Source organism: Echeneis naucrates, chromosome 3 (assembly GCF_900963305.1).
Source record: "Echeneis naucrates chromosome 3, fEcheNa1.1, whole genome shotgun sequence".
NCBI classification, from domain to species: domain Eukaryota; kingdom Metazoa; phylum Chordata; class Actinopteri; order Carangiformes; family Echeneidae; genus Echeneis; species Echeneis naucrates.
The window spans coordinates 2,484,421-2,504,662 of NC_042513.1; the positions used below are offsets into that span (position 1 = coordinate 2,484,421).

A 20,242-nucleotide genomic window follows, 5' to 3' on the forward strand; every position below is an offset into this window, starting at 1 on the left:
TGCACACTCCTGAAGATGATCTGCAACTCAGATAACACTCTGACACTGTGTTACAATCAGCAGAGGAGACAAAACTTCCACGTTGTCTTACAGGATCTTCGCCCCTCACATGCCTTATCATGAGACTCCAAACTGGTCTGGAGGTGTTACACAGCCTCATGCGCCTCAGTCAGTCATACAGGTGACTCTGAGCAGTAAACACATCTTACAGTACATCACAGCGTTGCAATCAGACTCTTTCATTCTTTTTGTTTGCAGCAGTCCACATTTACAAATACTGATGCAAATACAATGAAGTCATATCTCTTCTATCATGTTTTTTTCCTCATTTAGTTGCAACTTTTGAGAGACTGTGGACAGAATGCAGGAAATAAGATTGTTATACACCTCTGTGTGCTCACAATGTCCTATATAGTATAGTTTACTGAAGTTTAGTAGTTTACTACACCACCACATGCCACGAAAGAACTTTCATTTCTATGTCTGATATTATTTGTGTATTGTTTATCATCTTATTTCACAGAAATTACTTGACGATGACATTAAGTACAATTTTTCAACGATATGGAGAGGATATGTTAGGGATTTCCAGTATTTTTGGCTGCAGACAACAACTTTGTGTTGTCTGTTCAACTGGCAAGACAGTTGAATTGAAGAGTCATTTCCACTTGAGACTGAGTTTGGATGACACGTCTCAATTTCTTTTTAAAGCCAGAGTTTGAAATGCTAGCCTGTAACAAAAAACACCTGTAAGGTAGATCACTGACACACTTCCATCCAGTAAAGACATTAAAGCTAATAAAACTATGGAGGGTATTTTGAGATCACAGACTGCAACAGACTCTATCAGCCCTATAAAGACGGACAAAAGTACATAATTTTTTTTTTTTTTTTTGCCAAAAGTATCCCCACAAGGATAGTGTTATATTTCTTTGACACTGAGTCGAAGAGCAGGCAGAGGTTTTTGAAAGAGATTTAGAGAGAGCAAAGACAAACAAGGGCTGGTTTGAGATAATTATAGGTTTCAAGAGTAATCAGCCATCGAGAACCTTGAATCACAAGGTGATCACAGGCACATACTTTGCTAGAGGTTTACTTTGATCCACATTATGTTTACGTATGTTACTTAATGACTTAGTTGGAACAAACCTGTATTTCCAAGCAATAATTTATCATCTGTCAAATTCCAACTCGCAACAGAATGCTTAAAAACTTTTACATTAACAGTTGGTTTCCATGTTTTATTCAGTTGAGCGCTACCTAAAAATCAAGTAAGGTCCAATTCTTTACAAAGCAGTAACAAGAACTCTGATTGGCCATCTGTTGAGCTCCTGTTACCTTCTCCTGCAAACAGCAGTGGACAGCAGCATCATACTGCAAGTAAGAACCAGCCAGTTGGAGTTACTGCAACTTCATTTCGAAAATGATTTAATTTCCCTGATGGAGCACTTCCTTCGTGTCTGAAAATAAGAGCAATAATGGACATTTAACATGTTGAAGCCCAAAACTATTAAAACATTATAAAACATTGTTAGAAGGAATGTACAACACGCCAATAGGAAATGTCATATTTAAGATAATGCTCAGTAAAACAATTGAGCATTGTTTAAAGAAGAATCCATACTAAAATGAATGGATCACTTTGTTTCTCTCAAATTTGTGAATTCCATGTAGGAAAATTTCAGTATGTTGGCAAACTTATTTGATATGAGAAAATAGATGGATTTGCATAACATTTTTTGCAATTTTTATTTTAGTTAGTATTGTGTGGTAAATAAGCTGACACAGATATGACCTTTTATTGAAATACTTTGACACCAAACTATAACAACACATTGTGTACCAGTCTGTAAAGGCTGATTCATTCAATTATGCCTGCAGGTAAATGAAAAAAAAAAAAAATGCAGCCATAATTGTTGACGACGGTGAAGTAATAAATCAAAATTAGATCTAAAATGGGCGTTGATTAGCAATGAAGATAGGTGAACAGTAATAGATGTTATTTTTATTAAACATAAGTGTCAGCATTAAAGGATTCTCATTTCACAACTCAAAGTTACAGAACATGCTCAACCGGTGAGGTTGTTTCAAAGAGTTTGGAGGCATGTTAAGTCAAAGTGACAAAAGAAAACAAATAAACCCCTTAATTTTTCAGTCATCATGACAAATGTGAGATTTCAAGTGGAAAGAACTTTTAATATAATTTCCTTCTACTGTGACACTGAGCATTTAGGTTCAGAAAGCAACACCTTTGGCTTTATCTGCACAGAAGTGTGTAACTCCTCTGTAACCTCTCTGTGACAAAACACACCCACGCTGCCAGTATGAGGTTGCCTGTCAATGTCACTAAAAAATGTCACCTGCCATTGTTCAAATCATCTGAAACTTGGGGTGAGTCTGGTGCCTCTGATTCCATGGCTTTCTATTCTCTGATTGTGGTCAAAAAAACAGAATGACGCTCTACCAATTCTGGTTCATTCCGCTTCCACTTGAAAATTTGTTGACATTTCTGCACTTATAGATGAAAACCTTGTTTTAATGTTCTATCTAATCTAAAGAGCTAAGCTTTAACATTAGACAACACAATGAGGCTTTCTGTTTCCGCCTGTATCTAGTCTTTACACTCGATCGTCATCATGGTTGAGTCATAAGTAGCAAATGCAGTGGTATGGCATCAATCTTGACATCTTTCTTTCATATTTTCTCTCATCTGTTCAAGTAGTCCTCTGGCCCAGCAGAGAGCTAATAGAATATGGAAAGAGTTATTTCAGCAGTCATAAATTAATCCCTCAGTGACTTCAAGCATTGATTTCAAACATAATTCATAGTGAAGAACATGGTTACTCAGCAGGTTTGTTTCTTCTCTTCAAGCATTTGGACGAAACAGAAACTTGCCAAAGACTTTTATGTTTTTGATTTCGATGGTGACAAATGGATTGTAGAGGGTCAGAGTAAATGTTGTATAAGCAACATTTGTCCGCAACAGCTTCACTACAAGGACATGTGCAACATTTGTCATTTATAATTCATACAAGATGCAAAAAGCACTGAATGCCTTGTTTCCTCTAGAAGCTTAGCGGTATAGTTTTTTTAACCTTTGTTCATGATGTTTCTTTTAACATAATCACATTATCCTGATTTGTATGCACAGTAATAGTACTTTTTTTGTTTTTGTGTGTTTTTATGTGTCCTATCGTTTATGGGAAATGTTTTTGAATTTGGATAGTGGCTGCTGTGAGATGAATTTCTATGTGGGATGATAAAGATCTGAACTTAACTGATCTCATGGCAAGGCAGAGAATAAGTGTAATTCCTGAAACTAACTATTCTTGTTGATGATCACAGAAAAGATTGTTGGTGAGAGAGGATCGTCTTCTTTACATCTCTGGATTATTTTTCTCCATCCACACTTCAACGTACTGTCAGTTCTCCAACTATTTGCAAAAAGGTTTTTGACTGTGAGAGAAAGAGAGACTTGGTGTGGGACTACACCTTCATATGTCAGGTTTCATTAATCTACTTATCAAGCTTTAGTTGAAGGTAAATGTGAACATGCCTACAGTTGGCATGCATGTTAATTACATTTTTTTCAATGTTTGTGAAGAGTATGTCAGTCAATATCAGGTTTGAGTGCTATGTTGGCATGCCCAACACTTTTATTCAGCCTGAGGCATTTTAGCATTTACACCCAGTAGAGTTATGCTCACATGAAATGCTAATAATGTTTTGCAGTAACCATTTTCATTTGTCATTCTTCCACCACAGTGTCTATAGATGACAACCCAGCCTCTCTCAGAAAAAAAAGTCTAAATTATTTGTCTTAAAACTTAGTTTTTAAGTCATATTCGTATATATTGAATCAGGTAAGCAATTATGAGATCGCTATAATATTCTATAAAATAGTTTTCCAAATTTGTAGCAGTGATGGCAAAAAAAAAAAAAAGTTATGTACATTGCTGAATTGGTTAATCAGGAAGGATGTCATATCTTTTTAAAAAGAGATATTCTGACTGTTTCATGCTGGATGTGAACTGAAACACAAGAGATTTCAACCTTAGTTTTAATCAACTCCACTGGATTCACTGGCTTCTAAATCATTTTGTCTTTTCTTTTCTTTTAAAGTGCAGTTATTTTGGCTGGCTTTTCCAAAGAAAAATGTGCCACTGTATCTGGAAATGTAAGTGAGGACAGCAGTGAGAGTGAACCAAAACAAAGTTACAGGTTATAATGCGGAGACGATGAGCGTCTTCAAACACTGTGGAGCTGAGGGGAAGAGCAGATTCACTGTATACACAAATTGTGATTTTATCTGCTGCAGAGGTAAACATACTGATTAAGTTAAAAACTAAAACAGGCCTTTTATGTTACACTGTGCTCTGGCATCAAAATAAACCATGTGTCTCCTTCCTGGGATCCTACAAGCTACTGACTCACAGAACTAGAGTGAGGCCGTAATTAAACTGGAAATAACATGACACATATCTGATGTTTCTTTAAGGCAGATATCAGTGTTCAGTACTTGTGCTCCAGTATATGTGTGCAGTACTGTGTGTGAAGGCAGTGTAACATACACAGTGCAAAGTGTATTAATTCAATGTGTGGAGAGTCCGGTGGGTATACTACAGTATGTGTGTGTATGCTTGTACAAATTTGCGCTGTGCAGCAAACAGCTCTCTCCTTTTTAGGAGGAGGAAAGTGAAATAGATATTCCTGGCAAATAGGGAAGACACAAATATGCTGCCACCAACTGGTCCATCTGCTGGATTTCTCAAGAGAAAAAAAAAAAAAAAACAGACCAGCAAACAACCTATCAAACTGCCAGACAAAATGACTTCTCCTACTGACAGCCATGTACTATGTAATTATGTTGTGCATTGAGCTGAGCTCAGCTCGAAGTTTCTTGAAAGACGGTCTGTTTTTGGCTTCGTACTGCCAGCAGCTGGTCATAATCCTTGAGATTTCCACAGGGCAGCCATAAGGAGCAGGCATACGATAACCTGAAACACACACCAGACAGTTAAAACTGCTGTTGAGATCATCTCAGCACAGTGTGCGCACTTTCTGATCTGCAGAAACAGAAATCAGAGAAGGCCTCAGTGTGAGAATCAAACACAGATGTGTTGAAGACCAATTCCAGTGTGAGCCTGTACCTCTCTCCACTTCATCTCGTGTCTGTGTGTTGGTCATACTTGAGTAGGGCGTCATTCCCAAAGAAAAAGTCTCCCACAGTAAGACCCCGAAGCTCCAGACATCACTCTCTGTGGTATAACGACCTGAAGTTACCAGCAGGGGGTAGCAATGGAAAAGGTTGATCAAGCTTTAACTGACTATATAGCAGACAGAAGCGGAGATTGTGTATCTGCCTGTGGTTGGGGGGCAGAGGAGGTTGTGCCTTACCGTAGTTCAGAGCTTCAGGAGCTGTCCATTTGACAGGGATCTGTCTGAGGCCGCCCTCTGCAGAGTACACACCATCATCCTGTTGACGGGACATCCCAAAGTCACTGATCTTCACCACTTTGTGCTCTGCAACCAGACAGTTTCTGGCTGCCAGGTCCCTTTAAAAAAGGATAAGACGTCAGAAGATTTCAGTGGGATGAAATGAAGAAAGCATCACATGTATGGGAAAAATGAGTAGAGTAGTGGTAGAACAGTGAGGAAGGAGTGCAGGAGCAGGCATCTGTGTCATGTGTCTCCTGTTGCATGTGAGAAGATGAGGCACGCGGCTTGACAGGCTGAGCAGCTACCAGCAGCGTGTTCTGACCTGTAGCCACTGGGTAAATCACACTGCGCTGCTGAAAGCTGGTTGTCATAACATCATCATTTCTTTACAACAGACTAGTCTCCCAAACCAAACACACACAGATGCCCAAACAAAATTTCTGCAGTGTTTTCATTCCAAAAATAACTGATTATGTTTTACAATAATTTGTTATTTTAGTTTTTTCATAGGCAACTTACAAAATCCTAAGATTTGAATTTCGATTTTTAAATCTCTGACATTGACAGTCCTAAGAGGATCACTCTTGGTGTTGTCTCTCAGGGATGGCAAAAAAAAAAAAGAATTTTAATATTTTACACCTAGTTCATTGTCTTTGCTATAGCTTCAGATTTCTTTCTTCAAATGGGCAAGGCTGTGTGTGGTGTATGCATCTCCACAATGAGTCTGAGTCTCGCGCCTTCTAAACTGCCTTTGGTCACTAGGCACCACAAAATAAATCTAAAGAGGATGCCTTTCCTGCTAAAAACCAAAACAATTAAATATATTTCTGATTCTATTTTAATTTTATTTACTTTCAATTTTAAATTTGTTTGAGTACAATATGTATGTGAGTTGTTCTTTTTATTGTATGAAAATTGCTGTACAATAATGGAGAATCAACACTTCACGAAGAACAGTGATACACGTATAAACTTTCTATTTAATTGCATTTTAGCAGTTGATCCTGAGGCCAAAGTCAAAGTTTTTTTTTTTTTGGTTAAACTGAAGTCAGGACAGTTGTCTCCAGGTGTCTTGTGCGAGAAGACCAAAGATTTCACGTTTGTTAGTGTTTTTTAAATTTGTTGATTTTTATTGTACTGCTTGTGAGTTTCATTAACAAAGAGTGTCTGCCAATTAAATGTAATTATTTCACTCCTGGATTAGGTCATTTTGAATTTTGCATTTGTGTGAGAAACACAGTAGGTTTACAGTTTGCCCTTAAAGTACCAGTGGCATAATTTAAGGAAAGTCTCAGGAAAGGATTTCTGTGAGGAAAATGCAGCTTAATGAAGTGAAGTAGAATTTCTATCATGCATCACAAAGGCTTTGTATCTGTGTGTGTGTGTGTGTGTGTGTGTGTGTGTGTGTGTGTGTCTGTGTTCAATCTTTAGAGGAACAACAGTAGAAAAAAGGAAACTGCAGAGCATCAAACCAACAGTGACACACTGTGGTAGGATTATTTAGTCTGGGTATGCTGTGCCAACTGTGGAGTTCAAAGCCTGATTATTATTATTATTATTGTCGTTGCTGTTACATGTTGTTCTAATTATTACATATTTTTATATATTGCTGCTGATGATGGAGCTGATGTGCCACAAACAGAGGCTAGACAAGGACTGACCAACTGACCGACCTACCTGTGGATACATTTCTTGCTCTCAAGGTACTCCATGCCAGCTGCTACATTTTCTGTCATTCTGACCAACACCTTCACCTTCAGACTGTTGCCATTGTGCCGCAAGAAGGTGAGAAAATCACCACCTTGTGAAATAGACATATACATACACACATTGATACATAGCATGGTGACAGGGGAACAAAGTGGCAAAGCAGAAATTATTGATAAATGTTTAGTGAATATTTACCTTGAACAAGCTCCATGATAATGTAGATAGGCTGTTTCTGTGTGCACACTCCTATTAGCTTCACGATGTTAGGATGGTCGTACTGCTTCAGGATCCTGCACAGAGATGAAAGAGAGAGAGAGTGTGAGAGTGAGTGCGTGAGTGTGTGCGGGTGTACGTGTGTGCACGCGTGTGTTTACTAACCTGGCCTCCATCAGGAACTTACTCTTGTGCTCAGGGGCCAGGTTCTCTTTGCAGGATTTCACAGCTACAGGAGTGCTGTCCGAACGTAAACGACCGCTGTACACTTCTCCAAAGTTCCCCTGTGTGTTATCAACACCAACAAATTCTGTTACAGCTCTTTAAACTCTCCTTGATATATTTAATCCAGCATTAACAGCTGTGTTTTTCCCTAAAATCAGCCTGTGTTTTGATGAAATATCACTGCATGTGCACAATTTTAAGAGGAACGATGAAATGGAAGTTAAACAGCTACATCAATACTAATAGTTGCTATAGATGTTCCTCCTGTCTGACCATAAACAGATTAGCCTCCAAAAACAATCTCAGTGTAAGTGATGGAGGCGACATGCAGTACATTCTCAGTTTCCAAAGTTCATCTGTAGTTAATGAGACTTCAATTGCTTGATATATTATAAGAACCAAGTGTGTACTTTCCACAGTTTAAGCCTTTTAAGTACGAAATCCCCCCTTCATCTTTGAAGAGCAGTGTTCTACTAGGCCACAGCAGAAATAATAACCAGGAACTTCCAGAAGACCTACTTTGTTTAAATTATTTATTCAAACTGCTGAAAACGCATAATAGCTTTGGGCTAAATTATGGGACGTATTTTTTCGTAAAACAAGAAATTTTAAGTTTTCCAACACTGACATAATTTTAAGATAAGATCTCTGTGTCGCCAGCATGCAGAGAACCATTCATAACACTCTTTGTTTAGACGCACCATACAACATTCAGTCCTGGTGATAAGGTCTTTACAGGACTCATTTTGAAGTGAATTTATGTCTCACTATGAATGAACAAATAGTGTCATTACATTTTGAGATGACAAGCACAACAATTATGACAGACAATTCATCCATTCATTCATCTTCTTCCGCTTATCCATTTTCAGGCTGCAGGGGGTGCTGGAGCCAATCCCTGCTCACACTGGGCGAGGGCGGGGTCACGCTGGACAGGTCACCAGTCTATCACAGGACAAACACAGAGAGACACACAGAGACAGACAGAGACAAACAACCACTCACACTCACAATCAGACCTACAGACAGTTTAGAGTCACCAGTTAACCCAAACATCATGTCTTTGGATGGTGGGAGGAAACTGGAGTACCTGGAGGAAACCCACGCAGACACGGGGAGAACATGCTAACTCCACACAGGAAGGCTCCATACTTGACCCAAACCCACAACCTTCTTATTGTGGAGCAACAGCGCTAACCACTATGCCGCCATGCTGCCCTGACATACAATTTTTAATTATAAAGAAAATGTTTGCCTTTGCTGTCTTATCAGCAGTTATAAAGCTTACCCACCCGTCCGATGAGCTGTCCCAAGAGAATATCATCATGTTCCAGCACCCATTTGTCCTAAAGAGGTTAAAATGAACAATAAGTAGCAGACACAGACTTGTGTTTTTTTTTTTAAACAAGAGTATGTGTGAAAAATTTTTCATAACACACACACACACACACACACACACACACACACACACACACACACACACCTACCTTCAGTACAGGTTTCTTCAACACTACGTCTGCCTTTCTGGTGATGGGTTGCTGTGAGGACATCAAATGATGTATCAGCAGTGGTATACTGTGGAAGCCTTGTCCATCCAAGCGGTAGAGATTCTATTGACACAAAGAGACATTTACGAAACAGAACTGATGTACTAACCTCATCATGAAATGATACATTTGGAGAAACTGACACGTGCACTAAAACATCTACAATATTTGTATGTCCTCATTACTTCCTCTATATAAATAACATAGAAGGGAATTAACTTGAAACTTTAAACATACTTTGAACTTCCATGTTCAAACCTCCTGAATAACATCAAGTGTAATGTCATTATGTTCTTTTGACAACAAAAGCTTTTCGCTGCTTCATTCAGGCTGACTTACATCCGTGTTCTGAATAAGGAAATGCTTGCAGGATCCATCCCACTGCACAGACAGCACATAACCTTGTTTCTCTTGACTCTTCCTCACTAAGAAGTCTCCATTATTCTTCAACAGCTGCTGAACTTCTAGTCTGGGAATGGCTCCATGGTACCAGTCCTGCTGCCCCAGAGGACGATCCACTTCCTGCATCGGTCTGATGACAGGAAGAACCTGTAAGCAGGGACAGAAACCAGACAAACCTCCAAAGCTGACACAAATAATGAAAGAAGCTGGGATGATTCTGCTGCAATAATATGGTGATGCTTCAAAGAGGATCAAATAATATTTTAAACTCTAACGGAACCATCCTTTACTCCGCCAGATACAACAGAGTGGGGAGTTGGAGGAAGAAATGGTCTACACTTTAACAAATTTTTATTTGAAATCTAACACAAACAGCGTGCAGACCTTTTTTCCTTTCTGGCAGATTAAGTGACTACACAAGGTTCCTTTCTGATGTAGGCCAGCTGCTCCTTGTGCACTATGATCTGTCAAAAAGGATAAAATGATAACATTTAAACTGACTGCCTGAGAAGTAAACTTAGTTTTAGGTCAGGCAGAATTTCAAAAGCAGCACCTTGACCGACAAAGCTGACCTCAATATGCGCTGTGATGCCTTCACAGGCAGGAGACCCCAAGGACAGATCATGTGCCTGAGTGAGCTCAGCAGCACAGAGAATTGTGGATTTGAAACTCAGGTACTTTCAGCAAAACATGATGAATTGTTTGGTTCAGGTGCTGCAGTAAAAGTCAGGAGCAGAAGGGCATTGGACTTAGGAGAGGAAGTGTCTTTCAGCTGAAGCAGCTGTCTTTTCTTTGAAAATGTTTTTCAGGAAAACACTAATTAATGTTGTTTATTTTGGAGAGGGAATCTGCACACTTTAGTATAACAACTCATATAGTTTGGAGTGTTTAGTGGGAAGCAACTGGACTTCTTATCTTGTTTGAAGATGTTTCACCTCTCATCCAAAAGGTTTCTTCAGTTCAGCGCGGGAAACCCAGGTATTTAACCCAGAGTGGGTGGGGTCAATCACCAAAAATGAGGAGGTGATGAAGACACCCACCTAGGCGTCATGAGAGTCGATAAGGTGACGCCTTGGGGTCACATGGCTGCAGGTGTGTGTGTGTGTGTGTGTGTGTGTGTGTGTGTGTGTGTGTGTGTGTGTGTGTGTGTGTGTGTGTGTGTGTGTGTGTGTGTTAAACCACCTGGAGAGGGTTCCCAAGACAGCATTGTAGATTGCACACAAATGGTGTCTTACTTAAGATGTCAGCTGCCCTCACTAGTCAGAAAACACCTCCCCACATTGAAGAAAGGAGGGCGATTTTTACACTGAGTAGGATCTCAGGTCCTCCATGTGGCAGGCAAGCAGGTTAGCGTAAGACCACACGACAGGCTTGACCAAACATGAACAAGTTGAATGCCACCCAGCTAGATGCAGACGAGTAGTAGAAAACAGGCAGGCAATACTCGTAGTCAGGGACAGAAGGGTGGTGGATGTACAGGGGCAGAGACATGAAGCAAAGGTCAGAGGCAGGTCAGGTCGATACCAGGTAAGCAGTCCGGGAATAAATGCTGGAGAGTCTGGCATGAGAATGAAAACAATCTGGCAAGGAGCGAGTGGAGTGAAGCTGCATCTACACTGACTTGATTGGAGATGGTGAGCAGGTGACAGCAGCAGGTGGAAGCAGAGCAGAACTGTGACACAGGCAGTTTAACCCCCAAACACACCTGAGGCCAAGGGGGAGGGGCAAACCCTCTCAGGTGATTTACACCTGGGTTCATGTGACCTAGGTGAGTGTGTCACATCCTCATTTTTGGTGATTGCCCCTACCCACTCTGGGTGAAATACCTGGATACTGAAGAAGCCTTTTGGATGAGAGGTGAAACATCTTCAAACAAGATAATAAGTCCAGTTGCTTCCCACTAAACACTCAAAGACTAAGATGACCTGAATGACTGAGAACCTTCACAGACAACAACATACCTCACATTTGGGTTTAAATAGGCCACTGATATTGTTTATGATCCCTTCCATGAGGGGCTTGGAAGATATTTGGCTGTGATCCTGGAAAAAAAACAAGAACACATAATAATAAAAGTATCTCACCACAACTACTATCAAATAAAAGCAGACATTTGTGAATCCATTTGCCTAGGTCCCATTACATTGTGCTATAAATGATGATGCCATTATACAAATTTGACCTGATGGTGGTGAAAATGTCAGAAAGTCACTGTAGACAGTAGCGATCAGAAATTCATGAAAATCTTGGAAGTTGTTGTTGTTGTTTTATTTCAGAACAAAGGTAAAATTGTAGCCTTTAGGTTTATTCATTAATTTGAGAATGAGATATTCCAGTGAATAAAGAAAGCTGCTTTTAGGGAGAGTAAGTTGGAAATGCTTCTCTTTGAGAAGTGATGCCCACAGCCAAGGCAAACTCTGGTGTTAAGTGCCATTCAGAGTGGTAAAGATACCTTAAGTTTAAATGTTATCTTTCAGAATCACTTGACAAATTGGAATACCTTAAATTGTGCCTCTTTTTTAGATGTTGTCAGTAGAATTGGCCTGAAGCTGCAGCTGATTTCGTGGCTTCAGGACTCAGATATCAGACCAGCCCTTTAACTTGACATGGAACTGACCCAAGACTTATGACTGACCATACAGTAAATCTGCCCCATTGGTGCAAACATTTATCACTGCAACACAATAGATTCATAATCTGATAGCATTGTGATAATTTTGTGATAACGCTCAGTGGAAAAGAACAAAAGACTTTTTCTATATTCATGCCTGGAATAGCCAGTTTATCCTTCATGCCAAAAATAGTTTTAGTCTGTTCTTCCTCATACCATGACTTTTTGTTTTGTCTTCTTGTTTTTTGTGTGTTTTGTTTCTGACTGATTTATGAACTAATTGGATGAAAAGCTAAAAGAGAAAACTCCTCTAACAGAGAGAACATACATTGCTTGAGTTGGATGATGTTGACCCAGTGCCTTGGTCCAGAGACAGGGCTGAGGGAGGATCTTTAGAGCCCAGCTGCTCCAGTTTGTTCTTCAGAATGAGTCTCTGAACCTCCAACTTGGCCCTCATGCCCTGAGATAGAACCACTTGCTGCCGGCACTCCTCTAGCGCATGTTTCTTGCTGAACTGGTAGACCCTGGAATGAAAAGGAAAGCAGCTATACGTCAGGAAATAGATAAAGTCGGTGTGGGATGCACAAAAGGGCAGAGCAAGTCAATAAAATAACTCAAGGGCCACAATAAGATACCTGCTATTGACTGATGCAATCAATAAGGGAGTTTCTTTAACAAATGTTTAGCCAGTTGGTGAGCATGTGGGACCAATAAACCTTGAACAAGTCTTTCTAAGGCACTAAGATAGAAGGAGCCACCAAATCAACACAAGGGCCCACAACACAGGAACCAGACCTCAGCTGGACTGATGTCTGAGAGGGAACCAGGGAAAAAACTAGCAGTTTGTACCGTAATGCCCAGCCCTACAGTCATCTTGGATCCTGTGCAGTTCGTACACCACACAGTGGCCATTTACAAAAAATAAGGTTCTCTAATTTCAGCTTTGTTAAGTGAGCATGTGCTGCTTAACTCGCTTTGCCCTCCTGTGTGATCATGTGACTATGCTTAATGCGCAGGTGCTGCTCCTGTGTCCTTTTATTTCCCTTTCCATAGAATATAATTCTATTCTGTGATAAAGAGTTATTGAACATACAAATGTGCCACAAATTTTGCATTTAGAGCCAAATGCAATTCAGTTTTCACACTAAATATGTAAATATAAATTGAATCTCTGGTAATAAATAAAGAAATTCAAAAGATGGCACTTTGGGTTCTGGAAAAATATGATGAGCCATTTATTAAATTTGTGACATTTTATAGACAAAATGATTAATCCAAAAATGCAATGGACATTAATCACCATTAGTACACATTAGTAGCTCCCTAAATTCAGTTATGCACATTTTTAGTTCTGAAATGTGCAAGCAAGCAGTTGACAATTTCTTAACCTTACCACAGCTTATTTAAAAAATGTTTCTTCATAAGCCAGACCAAAAGGCAACAGACCTTCCACTTAACATATTAACACTCCAGCACCCACTTCTACTACTCTTTCTAAACTTTTTGCAAATAAACACATCACTTCCATTTGTCCTCCAGAATCTTGTAAATGACTTTAACATTTTCACAGGACTGTAAACCTTGTGGAAGAATGAAAACATCAGGATACTGAATAACAAGTCCTGTTAGGACATTAGCTTGGCGTTGATAACAGTCGGACAACATTTGATTTAGGACACTAAGTGTGAGCCAAAGGACAATCTAATACACACAGAAGGGAGAGCGACCATTTAGCTCTTGGCTAATCTCCAGAACAAATAATATCAAAAGAATTTCTTGGATGTTGAGTTACATTCCCATAAAGTGAGGAGTGGTGAACAGGATGGGGCCTTACTCACACATACACCATCATCCATGCATAAAAGACACCTCTGGGTCCTGACATATCTCTGAATATGTTGTTAGTAGGGCTGCTGTGAATAAAGGAGACTCCCCATTTGACACCTGTGTCTTAGTGTCTGTCTCAACATTTGGTCTTTGTTGAGCCCTCACCTTCTGCCACAACAACCTCTAACACCTTCAGACAGCCTCATCAACCAAGACAAATGAGGGTGTCAAGCTTCAGGAGTCCCACCATATCACTGTATTATAACTCATAAGGCACCTGCTGCCCCTGAGACCACTTTGGCTATAATTTGTTGCCAGAACAAGAACACACTGAACTCTCCCAATGGGAAAGACTGACCGCAGAGACTAACCTTGGTAATTTGTCCTAACTGCTACCAAAAGCTGTGTGTTTTATTTCTTTGTGTATAACCTCTGAATACAACATTAGAGCCTCATTGATTCTTCTGTGGGCTCACCTTTGGCCCTTTTTGACGCCTTCCTGCTCAGCATCCAGCTCCAGTTCCAGCTGCTCAACTGAGGTCTGCTGAGAGCCTAGAGTCCGAGCCAGGTCCAGCAGTTCGTCCTCCAGTGTAGTCAGTCTGAGAAAGGAGGACAATGAAATAACATGAGAGGAAGTAAGTGATTGACAACAGTCAGATGAAAAATAGAGCAGTGCAGCGATAGGAGGAGGAAGTAATTGAGATGTTAAAAAAGGAAATTGGAGTCTGGTCATCTGGATTGTTTGTTCTCACTTGTGCTGGACTGTCTCAAGTGTGAGATCATTCAACTCGATCTCTCTGGGGTTCAGCTGCTCAGCGTCCTCCAGGAGGCTGCAGTCAAACTCTAAACAAGCAGGAATCTCCCCCACTGATCTAAAAACACACACACAAAGATAGTCACACACAGCTCATAACATCATTCTTCTGCGACTTGGCTTGGTTATGATTGCATGGCTGACATCTGAGAAGAAAGGTTTGCCTGTTCTGGTGAACGAAGCTCTCATATTCGCTGTGTGGATCGATGGCTGTTAGAGCCAAGGACATTTCCCTGTGGATCCGCACCGCTTCATGATGAAGGAAAGTGGAGATGTCGAAGTATTCCTGCAGGATCTCCTTTCTGGATCAGAGGAGCAGAAGGGGCAGATGGAAAATATGCATTCTACATGATGTACAAATGTCAGCCTGCTCATTGATTCCAAGGACTGTTTTTCAAGATTTAGCCAAATTCAAACAGCCTTTACATTTCAGCTCTTTAAAAAGACAATACTTCCCAAGTTGATTCATAATTATCAATCTACTCTGAGAGATTTTCTTTGAGCAAGTAGTTCATCACTCAAACATTTTTATGTATTAATATCTTTTGACGTTAGTTGTCATTATTGCTTAAAATCTAACATCTAACCAAACACTAATGAAATGCATCTTTCGATTTCACTCGCTTACTTCCTGTTTTTGAAACTTTTTGAAAGCTTTCTTGAGTGAAGAAATAGTTGGCAAAAAGTCACTGCTCTCAAGAGCAAATATTACAGGCCAGGCAGGCATATTTCAAGTCTATGCAATTTGACAACATGATAATCAAAACAAATGGTTGGAAATGAGATCATTCAACATTTATTTTCTTCGTACGATGTCCTCAAATATGCACACATTCAGATTCACACAGCCAGCCTTACAGTATGAGCACCATCTCCTGCTGCAGTGTCTGCAATGCTCTGAGCAGGGCAGGCTGGATGCGACTGTAGTGGTGCTGATGGTAGACCTGAGCGGCTTGCACAGATAGGACGTAATCGTTGTGCAGTTCGTGGAGCCTGAGTGAAGTTTTTATGTAACGTTCCTTGGCCTTGTCTCGCTCTTTATCTGTGTGCATACACAGGAAGGGGATGACACAATCTGTTGTGTTATATAATAGTGGAAATGTTCAGCTTTACAGTGTAGTTGTAGAGAATTTTGTCCAAAAAAAAAAAAAAAAACCCCAAACAAAACAAAACACAAATTTGTTACAACACTTCCACCCATATAAATAAAGCTACACTGTACCATCAATCTGAAACTGGTAGGAGAAGTTAGTTCAATCAGGAGTCCTCACCTTTGCTGGCCTCCTGGTACTTCCTCTTAGCTTGAGCTGCATCTTTTGCCGCTTGTCTGTAGCTGCTCATCAGCCTCTCCAGCTCTGTTTTTGTCACCTCATGTATCACATAGACAAATATCATAATAAATTACAGCAAACATGCAGATGGAATAAAATTATGCTGTGGGATTTAAAAGGAACTTTCTGTGCAGTTTCAAATTTCCACACAGGAAGTGGACACAGGTCGTGGTATGTTTCACTGCTAAGGAACACAAAACATGAGAGAAGACATGAGGAAATAGTGTGACTTCTTTGTGAGCTGCTGTCTATACTTAATCTTCACTCTGATTCTATCTCTCACATATGTTTTCAGTTGCTATTATAACATCAATTGTGTCTATTTCAACTGCACGTTGTTTCACACAAAATTAAAGTTGCTCAAGTTTGAGCTGCATAGGGAAAGTAAGAGAAACCAAATATACCAACAATTGCAAAATGGGTAGCATGCAACCCAATATGGATAACAGAGGAAACTGATCATTCGTCTGATGTAATTGAGTAATAAAAACAGTGAGAAGCAGCCACCAGTTTGAGATCCCATCAAAATGCACGTGCGCATGTTCTTTCTGGTCTATTAAACCTCATTTCATTTGACTGCTGTCTGTTAATAAAGCTGCCAGTGGAATCAAGATGGCACACAGAAAAATTAACAACTTCTGCTTGTTGTATGAGTCATGTCATAAATTCTCACACTACTATTATAAATGATTCATATGCATAAAGATAATTTTCATAGTGTGCTTTCATTTTAAAATGATGAAATTATTCTGATAAAGAAATATCGAGGCCGTGTGATAATCACATGACTCACTGGGCACTTGTGCTAAAAAAAAACATGTTTATGTGCAGGAATGGTTGCAAAAGAAAATATTGATTCATAATAAATAAAGATGTGAATGAGAATTAGTTTCAAACACATCAGGGATGAGAAATAATAAATAGTGTGTGAACATTTCACAAATCAAAGCTAATTTACACTCTGTCAGCTATTTTGTTGATGTACCGACACTGAACAAATGCAACAATTTTTTGTGTAGTTTAGTGTTTGGATTCACTCAAACAGAAGATGAATCATTATTTTCTGCAGTGAATGTTTCATCACAGTCAGGGAGTCTGGTAGTTGTATTAGTGTATTTGCATGTGTGTAGTAGTCGTCTTCCTCCACCTTGTTGAGCTCCTGCCTCAGGAGATTCACATGGTCCGCATAGGTTTTGCGAATCTGCTGTTTGTCTCTGATGAGCAGAGTCAGTTTGCTGATGGGACCATCCAACAGATCCTCAGAGTGCTTCTTTATCATCTGACTGAGGGCATCTGTCTGGGAGACCAGCACTTCCCACGACTGCCAGAGAGAGGGGGCAAAGGTTGGGGAGAATGAAAGGAATTTAATAAACCTCTACTAAAATCCGTAATGTTCTTTACATTTTGTACTGTATGTAGATATGATGACCAAATATATTATCAATCAATCATCCATCCATCTTCTACTGCTTTTCCGTTTCCAGGTCGTGGGAGGTGCTAGAGCCAGTCCCAGCTCACACTGGGCGAGGGCGGGGTCACCCTGGACAGGTCTCCAGTCCATCACAGGACAAACAGAGACCAACAACCACTCACACTCACAATCAGACCTACAGACAATTTAGAGTCACCAGTTAACCCAAACATGATGTCTTTGGATGGTGGGAGGAAACCCACACAGGCACAGGGAGAACATGCAGACTCCCCACAGAAAAGCCTCAGACTTTCTTATTGTGGGGCAACAGCGCTAACCACTATGCTGCCCATCAATCAAGCAATCAATCAATTTTTATAGCACCTTTCATGCAACAGAGCACAATTCAAAATGCTTTACAAAGGCATTTTTTCAAGAAAAAAAATCAAGGCGATTAAATTACAAATTGATAACGACTAATGAAAGATCAAACCATTTCGATTTTAAGACTAATGCACACCAGTAGAAATAAAACATGTGTTTAAACAATAAAATGGTAACAGGTTTTAGGACATGTATGTGAAAGCCATGCAGAAAAAAAAAAAAACTACTTCTGAGCACTAGTAAGCAGTAGATCTAACATTTCTTCGTATTAAAGTAGAGGATACAACCATAAAATCTGATTTGCCGCTGAATGAGAAGTCATCATTAACTGCCAATAAAAAAAAAACAGGAACTTTGAATAACAGAAACAAAAGGAACACAGGGTGACTAGAGATGAGACAGAAAACTCAAGCAAACTTACAGCTACAAAACTTCTCTTAAGCTATTCAGGGCTTGTCTATATGAAAACTGTTAGAAGTGTTCTAGTTAGCTGAATTTATCAGAATTATATGCTTTAATCCTATAGGATTTTAGCATATCAATTCAAGGGAGATGAAATAAGGTTTTATTCGTATTTGATGTTGACGCTTTCAGCAGATCCCGAGGCTTCAATTTTATAAGTGCCTGAAAAGAAACTGATGTTTCATTTTTAACATTACAATTACACTCAAATACAAATAAATTCCTTATATGTGTATGTGCGATATCATCCTGTGACATATTTACACAAAAACTTAAATTAAATATTGAAATACATGGTCACAAATGCATAGCTGCTTCAACATTCAAATAAGGGCTATCTTTGTAAAGTACTACCGTTGTGTATCGATTTTAACTTCAACTTAATGTTGAAATTGAATTGGAAATAAACTGTAGTCACATGTTTTGTGCAGTGAGTGGAATGATGACACTTAGTGCAGATTGATCAGCGAGACCTCTCACCTTGTTGAGCTGACTGATGTAGTCCAAACCTGCACCTGGTTGAGGTCGGTCAAGCTTCTCTGCTATTGCAGCCATGTGGTGCAGCTGCACTGCAAACTCCCGCTCGCTCTTGGCCCGCTGAGCCATCCATTTCTTCATGACTTCCATTAGGTGAAGCTCTGAGTCCAGCAGCCGCATGACCGCTGCATGGGCCTGTGGACACCACAGGTCGTCCTCAAAGCCCATCTCTGGATACTGTAGTTACCCGCTCCTCTTTTGGATTTGTTGGAAACAGTAAATCCAAACCTGTTTTGTCTTTCTCTTATGAGTAGGACAGAAACAGAGAGGTGAGCTGCAGCAGCTGCAAATGACCAAGAGAAGTTATTATTCTGTGACCATAGAAGAGTTTCACTTCCCTGTTGGCAGAAAAAAAAAACAGAGCTTCTTGTAAGCATCACTTCCTTGCATGTGTTTGGATGTGGTTATGCTCGTATTAATGCTCTACTTTTTGCTTTCATTTTCTAGCAATGTTATATGTATATCGTAAAAAGCAATTGTCATAAATGCTTTTATTCTCCAAAATAAATTGCAGAAACTGCTGAATGCTGCCAGAGAAAGAACGATGCTGATGTTTAATTATGCAGTTCTATATTCCACTTAATGACCACCACGGTTCACATATATCTGTGTACGTTAGTGTAAACCTTCAGATATTTTTGTAACTAAATGCAACTACTAAAAAAAAAAAGATCGTCTGGTAAAATATAGATAAAAAGGCTCAACTAAACAAAAATATGACTGAAAAGCAACCACCTAAAACAATGAAGGACTTCAGCACAACAGGACTAATAATTGATTTCAGCTCTCAGACAATTTTCTCTCATCTGTAGGTTGACTGCTGTCTCTGGTCATTTACCTCAGTAAAGGTCATCACAGTCTCCACCACTGCAGGTCTCATTTTTACCCTCCCAGTCCTGTGTTGTGCTGCAGTATGTATGCTATGTTGTAACATACATAACGCAATGCTGTGCAGTTCAAACATACAAAATGGCTTCCGCTGGAGGTTACTTGAAAGACATAAAGGTGCAGGCTTAGCACTGAACCCAAAATACCCCTGCACATTGAATGAAAGACAGCACCCAGTGCAATTTAACTTTGGGCATCGGCCAGTGTGCAATAACCTTGTGTGGCTGTTTCGAAATGAATCTGTTCACAGAATTTAATAAAATCTAGTAATGGTGTTTGTTGTATTTTCCTATTGCTTCAGTGTAAACCTGGTCACACTTCATTACTTGTATTTATAACTTGGTTAGTTTTGGGTGCAACCTCTCTGTTATAAAGTCATTACCTTAATTACATCAACCATACATTATCAAATACTTTTATTAAACAGGCCAGAGAGAAGGG

The 20,242-nt window shown here is 39.7% G+C and overlaps 1 protein-coding gene across 1 annotated transcript; it reads right to left on the reverse strand.

The window, feature by feature from the left end:
* Positions 1-1,916: 1,916 nt before the first annotated feature.
* On the reverse strand, positions 1,917-19,772 carry fes (FES proto-oncogene, tyrosine kinase). The gene is made up of 19 exons (XM_029498808.1): positions 19,752-19,772; positions 18,857-19,196; positions 17,267-17,440; positions 16,060-16,156; positions 15,647-15,830; positions 14,953-15,090; positions 14,727-14,846; positions 14,451-14,573; positions 12,476-12,671; positions 11,498-11,578; positions 9,474-9,683; positions 9,075-9,197; positions 8,880-8,933; positions 7,528-7,646; positions 7,345-7,439; positions 7,117-7,240; positions 5,398-5,555; positions 5,151-5,273; positions 1,917-4,997 (listed from the first exon to the last, which is right to left on the reverse strand). Exons 2-19 carry the CDS (start codon positions 19,079-19,081, stop codon positions 4,855-4,857), a joined length of 2,487 nt encoding a protein of 828 aa, XP_029354668.1. The 5' UTR covers positions 19,082-19,196; positions 19,752-19,772; the 3' UTR covers positions 1,917-4,854.
* Between the last annotated feature and the right edge of the window lie 470 nt (positions 19,773-20,242).

What these genes read in the sequence shown, in the direction of transcription:
- fes (XM_029498808.1), bottom strand. Translation starts at nt 19,081, where the DNA reads ATGGGCTTTGAGGACGACCTGTGGTGTCCACAGGCCCATGCAGCGGTC. An exon ending in AGCTTCGTTCACCAGAACAG is followed by an intron (nt 14,847 to 14,952) that starts GCAAACCTTTCT and finishes GTGTGTTTTTAG; the next exon opens with ATCAGTGGGGGAGATTCCTG. An exon ending in TGAAGAAACCTGTACTGAAG is followed by an intron (nt 8,934 to 9,074) that starts GTAGGTGTGTGT and finishes TAACCTCTTTAG; the next exon opens with GACAAATGGGTGCTGGAACA.